Source organism: Equus quagga, chromosome 10 (genome assembly GCF_021613505.1).
Source record: "Equus quagga isolate Etosha38 chromosome 10, UCLA_HA_Equagga_1.0, whole genome shotgun sequence".
In the NCBI taxonomy this organism is placed as follows: Eukaryota; Metazoa; Chordata; class Mammalia; order Perissodactyla; family Equidae; genus Equus; species Equus quagga.
The window spans coordinates 3,782,345-3,788,908 of NC_060276.1; the positions used below are offsets into that span (position 1 = coordinate 3,782,345).

Below are 6,564 nucleotides of genomic sequence, written 5' to 3' on the forward strand. Positions count from 1 at the left end.
TGTATATGTTCTGTATATTTTGATATCAAGATGATGCAAATCTTCTTTGGAAGTGGATAGTATTTATTAATAAGAACTAGCTGGAGCCCTCAGGAGCACTGAAAAGAGCTGGAGTGAGTAGAATCAAAAGGTGGCTAGAGGACAGAGAACCCTGGGCAATGGCAAGAGGGGGTGGCATGCTGGACACAGCCAGGAAGTGATTGTCCCCATCTTTAATTAAGCAGCCATAAGTATTTCTCAACTCCACTCCTTCAGCAGTCTTTGACACCCATTCACCCCAAATGACATTTTTTTTAAAGCCACAGGGCAATGAGCTGTTTTCCCCACTGCCACACCAATGCTGACGGCCCCGGTGCAGACAGAGTAGAACTGGCCCTTCCTGTCTCAGGACCCCTCACGGCCCCCGAGCAGTTTGAGCATCTCTGGTCTACACTTACTGCGTAGAAGCTTACCCTCGACAGTTCCGCACATACTCTATACAGTACAAATAGAGAGGCAAACAAACGTAAAAGAATGAAGAGGTTAATAAACTCACTACTAATTGAATCAGGACACATCAAAGTGGCATTACAAACACTTTTTTAATGACAACAGATGTAAATTTATACAAATTACAGGCTAGAATATAACGAATACAAAATCCATCCAGATAACAGTTAGAAAAGCATCACTTACAAAAGTAAATCAGATTCAAGTGGCTAACGAACTCAAGCCCCCCATTTTGATAATTACACACAGCTTTCAACGTGGCGCATCTAAACCCTGCCTAGTCAGGGCACTATTCACGACTATGGCATAGCCAATGACTCTAGTGATTTAAAGACTCTACCACTTTTAGCATCAATGTCAAGAGACATCTCGTAACAGGTTCACTATGCAAAACTCAAACGAGAATATGTGAACGTTCTTTGCAAACTGTAAGGTGCTGTGCAGATGTTGTTAGCTATTGCTATTATTACTGTTCAGTGAGATTTCACTGAACTTGTGAAAAAGGAAGACTAGTCTGTGTAACTGACAAATATGACTTATAGGACATCTTAAAAGGAACAGATATTACTTTCAAGTACACGTAGCAACAAAACAAGCAAGGAAAGCGTGGCCAGGTGTGAAGGTAAGTTGAGGAATTCCAGACTGTTTTAATGAATACATAAAGAATTAAGCTAGTCATAGATTACATGTCATATTTATCATTAGGTTTCCAGGTCCCTGAAAAGAATTGTTCTCAGGTGACCCTTCCCCCTGAAAAAAGGAAAAAGAAATCTTGTCAAGTCATTAATATGCTGCTTCAGCCTAGCTCTTGCAAAAAGTAGCGTCAACCTAAGAGGAGGGTCTGAATTAATAAGGTTGTACTACTCTGGCGGAGGACACAGAGCCCTTGACTGCAGAGATATCTGCTACTGTCCTAAGACAAGGGACAAATTCCGCGCCGCAGTTGAACCAGTTATAAAATGGGCCTAACGGTCTACAACTTCACTTGAGCATAAATAAAATAAACCTGAACTTGGCTAGAGACAAGAAATACACACTAGATACACTGAGAACAGGAGTGAAATCGTGTTTCACATCCTCTCAGCTTGTCCTCCTTTGGGTATGCCTTATTGAACTGTTTGTACTGGCCTCCTCAGGTACTCTAGCTGTATATATAAAATTTCTATGAAAATGGAAAATAAACACCAAACAAGGCAACCAGGTGCCTCTTTTGGCAACTGATGAGACTTTTATGATGAAAAGTCTAATTATTACAATGTAGTTCTGTTAGAGTCTCATGAAACAGATTTTTTTTAATGGAAAGTAAATTTCTTCAGTAACAACTCAAAACTGAATTCTGCTGTTACACGTGAGATGGTATCCACATGAAGAGCTAATGACATCAGATGCATTCTTCAGATGCATTCTACAGCACCCTGCTCATTTTTTAGCACGATGGGGGAAAGATTATATTCTGGGGGGCAAAATGAGAGGTGAGGTGAGGAAGGCAATGTGTTAGCTCAGTAGCTTGTACTGGCACTTCAAGTTACACTTCCTAATTGAGGTTATTCTCACAACCAGTTTCCAAACAATAGCAAACATACTCCTACCTTCAAACATCTATAAGGGCTCCATTGTAGCTTTCCTTTCCACACATCCTGAAGTATGGACATTGTGCAAGAGGAGACCAGTGAGACACCTTGAAAAATAAATCTCTATGTGAGATATCGTATGTTATTTCAACAGCAGCAAACTGGTGAGTTAACAGTTAAAACCCCAGGAAAAAATTAACTGGTTTGCAAACAAGCCTATATGGTAATAATCCTAAATCTCAACCCTAGCATCCGATTCTAACTTTCAAACACGGGATACTTTTTCCAAAAGGAAATTATAACTGATTCGCATGAATCCCTGGTTTAAATACTTGCAGAAAAATACCCATATTATCTACTCAGCAAATGTCTAAAATCAAACAAAGTAATCTAACACCAGATACTAATAGTTTACAAATAGCATAAGATCCCAAAAGTACAAGAAAAACCTTGGCATTGTAGAAAAAGAAATTAGGTGGACAATTCTAAGTATGACAAGGCATCTAAAGCAGGGGATCATCCAGAAATCTACCACGCAGTACCCCAGACTCAAACTGGAGTATTCTACAATTTTATATTAAATCTGTACAATTTTAACTAAAACTGTAGGTTTTTTAAAAGAAATACTTTACATTTAGAATAACTGCTTAAACAAGACACTTAAACTGTAGGCAACAAGTAATACAAGAGTAAAATATAGCCCCGCGATAATCATCTTTGATCTTTTTCTCAACAATTAAATAAACACGAATGCCTACTTGGCTTTTTCATCCCCAAGCATGTCTCTATTCCTTGAGCACAGTTCCACAACATGACAAATAGGGGGGAACAAACAAATGAGCAATGGCAAACACAGCAAGGGCCTTTGCATTAGGAATTCTCAGTAACAGGACATCTGATCAATGAGTTATCTAGGTAAAAGAATGAAGGTAGGATATGCTTTTGTAGAAAATGGTCAATAATCACCCATCTGAAAAAATGCAAATAGCTGTCAGGTAAAGTTGCCAGAATTTGAACATAAATTAAACTTTTAGTGCATATATGAACAAGCATTAAGAAATGCACACAGGACGTAAACCAAAACAGTAGTTATCTCCAGGTGGCAACATTACAGGGAATTTAAATTTTCTTCCTGTTTTAATATATATTTTTCCAGGTGTGTTTTTAGACTGCACAGAAGTAGTACCAAGTGGCTGGAAAGAACACAGACTAAGGATACTAAATAAAAATCACAGGGTCTTTTTCTATCAAAAAGGACCTCAAGGATTATCTAATTATATATATCTGGGATATAATGGCTCTGATTAAAAAGACTAGACTAGAAATCCCAAGAATACTTCCTGGGTGATAAAAATAAGCTATTTTCAGGATTGTTTACACTCCCTAAGTAAGCAAAAATGAACACTTAAATGCAAATTCCTATCATGTACATTACTAAAAAAGTAGGAAAAAACAAATTTAAAGGGAGTGTACACAAGCCTTGTAATTAAAGCATAACTTCATCGTTGAATGACAGAGCAAAGCAGATCATTAAAGAGTTGGTCTGAAAGCACAAGGCCAGCCTGCAAGGAGCCTTCAGGGAGCAGGCCAAGTGCCCAGGCAGCTAGCTCTTTGCTTTGCTATCTAGATGCTTCAACAAACCAGTCTTTTTATATGAATGAGTGTAATTCAGCCTAGTTTTCCCATGAAACAATGTAATGAAAGATTCCTATTGACGAGGGATTACACTTCAAGCAAAATTTCTCAGTGACATTCAGATTAATTCCAGGGTCCACATTTTAAACAATTTCCCACAGGAATTTACAAGCCAAAATCCAATGACTTGGTATCCAAGAGTTAGGGAAAGTGTTCCAGAGAAAAATAAAGTTGAGATTTGCTTCACTGTGTACATCTTAATATATCAAGAGGAATAAAACTGAAAACCAACCAAAAGACAAAATGCTCTAAAACATTTTTTAAGATAAACACATTCTTCCCAGAATAACGTGTAACTAATTTAACATACTTATTGGTAACTAATTCAACTTTTCCAAATTCTCATTTGCAAATGAGAGGCTTCATTCATACAGTTAAAATTGACGATACAAACCATTACATTAGAAGGACCAAGATTTACACTAGTCAAACATGACTCTCAAGGATGACTCTAGAGGTTCTTCAACTCTATTGAAATCATCAGCATCCCAGATGGATCTGTCATCTTTAAAAACCAACTTAATGCTCTCAAAAGGTGATGTTCACTTTAATCCTGTTTTCCTTCACGCCACTGTCGTGAGCCTTCATTCCAGGCCACATAAACAAAGAGGGCCAGCACCACGTGGACGGCGACCACTGCAACAATAGCTGCATAGAAATAGCTGTCCCTATTGGACATCCCAAAGGCTCCTATCAAAAGAAAACAAGTTTCCATTTTAATCCAAAATTCATCAAAGTACAAAAAACAAAGCAAACTAATTTTTATGAGCTATCCATTTAACTAGTCAGGCAATTAAAAAGAGTGGTGATAGATCAAGAATTCAGTTAAAGATCTGAATATCTTCTATACACAAAGCATATTATTTTCAATGAAAACCATAATTATGACTTCATCTCAGGACTTCGACATAAAACAGGGGACTTTATTTTCTCTTCCTTTCAATGTCTGCGACAAAGGGTACCTTCCCCCAAATCCCTCCTCCCATGTCAGCCAACTCCAAAGGGATAGTAAAAGAATGGATGCACAAACTATTTCACAGAAAACCATGCATGCGCATGGTGGCAAGCTGAAGTAACTGAGTGACGGAAAAGCTCATTTCATGAAGTAAGACTCATTATGAACATGATTTTTGAAAAGCCAAACAGAGAAGCAAAATTAAGAATACCCAGTTTACAGATATAAAGACGTCATAAAAGCATAGAATCTTAAATACAGTAAAGGGGAAAATGTCTCGTTTTTATGGTTTAGGATTACCTTCAAAAATGTAAGATTTAGTTGTGAAATATAAGCCAATAGGTACAGTGATCATTAAAGCTGTGAAGAAGAGCAGCGTCTTCAGGGTAGATGCTAACGAACTTTCACTTCTGGAATAAAGCAAACAGAGAGAAAATCAGAACCTGCACAGCCATTTCCAGCCATCCTTGCATTCATAAATGCCATAAATACCCAGAGAAGGTGCTGGAAATCCTGCCCCCGCCTTGGAAGCCGCAGCCGAGCAGAGTCGGGGACTCAAAATTGGAAGGGCCATGGGACCTAGCTGCAGGTTCACTTGCAAGAGACTGTCATTCAGAATCAGTGTGAGGGGAAGCGTCGAAGTGTGAAAGTGGTGTGTCACTTCCAAGTGCTCTTCGAAGGTACACGGTAATTCCCGAACTACAGTGGAGGCAGCAGGAGAGAAGACGCACGAAAACAAGTGAGGAGTGCTCCTTCAAAGCATCCTCTCCAGGGCCAGTTGAATACATACAAACAAGGAAGGAGACCCTCCAAAGAAAGAGCAGCCTACAACCACCTGGATGCAGCTGAAGGAAACTTACTCAAATTTCTTGATTAAACAGCTATAGTACAACTTAGACGGCCTTCATGTAACATGGATGCACTAAAAGTTTGATGTTAAAACACTCTATTCAGTGAATTCTATCTGTCCACAGACTATTTTAAAACCAAGGAAATATTCCAGTGGAAAAAGTTTTGTTCCAGAATATAACTATTCTTAAAAATGCAATCAAGATTTTAAAATTATATAAACAAAAACAAGTCTGATAAACTGCTACTTAAAACATTAACAATATAAAGATTAATATAATAGCACAAACAAAACTGGGTAACACAAAAATGTCCAAGAACAGGAAAATGATTTCACCAATACATGGAAATGTTAAAAAGAATTTTGATGATTACTCAGAAAATATTCATATGACAAAAGAACAAGGCAGATCACAATGAATTATGTACATCAGGGGCCTTCAAAATAAGGCCTGAGGGCCTACCACCTATTTCCCTAAATCGTATACTTGGCACACAGCCACACCTGTTCGTTTCCGTAGCCTCTAAGACTGCTTTGGAGCTACAAAGGCAGAGCTGAGTAGTGGTGCCAGACCACATGGCCCTCAAAATCTAAAATATTTATGATCTGGCCCTTTAGAGAAAACTCTGCCAACCCCTGATGGATACTATTCCAATTATGTTAAAAATGTGTGCATGCGAAAAAGGCCTCCGGATTAACATAGAAAAATAAAGTTTTCCCCCCGTTTTCAAAATATTCCTTAATGCTATTTTGCTGACTTTTCAATAAGTAGATATATGTCAGCATTTGTCCTACGCATTGTCACAAAAAAGCAACATTACTGAAAGTGAAGCTGTCACACACTTCCAGCAACCCTGGACACAGACATACCTCATACATTATAAAAGCAGAAGGCCCTATAGCTCTAATCATTTAGTTTAAAGACCTTTTTTTTCCCTTAAATCTAACCATCCTCAGACTTACCTCAATGCACTTCTAACTTTATGCTCATAGGAAACACGTGA

The 6,564-nt window shown here is 38.2% G+C and overlaps 1 protein-coding gene across 2 annotated transcripts in view; it reads right to left on the reverse strand.

Moving 5' to 3' along the window:
• Positions 1-562: 562 nt before the first annotated feature.
• Positions 563-6,564, reverse strand: part of VMA21 (vacuolar ATPase assembly factor VMA21) — a 9,587-nt gene continuing 3,585 nt past the window's right edge. For both annotated transcript variants that reach the window (XM_046673243.1, XM_046673244.1), the window contains 2 exons: positions 5,011-5,120; positions 563-4,445 (listed from right to left, as the gene is read on the reverse strand). In XM_046673243.1, coding sequence (XP_046529199.1) covers positions 4,303-4,445; positions 5,011-5,120 — 253 coding nt within the window. In that variant the 3' untranslated portion in view covers positions 563-4,302. The remainder of the gene's footprint in view (positions 4,446-5,010; positions 5,121-6,564) is intronic.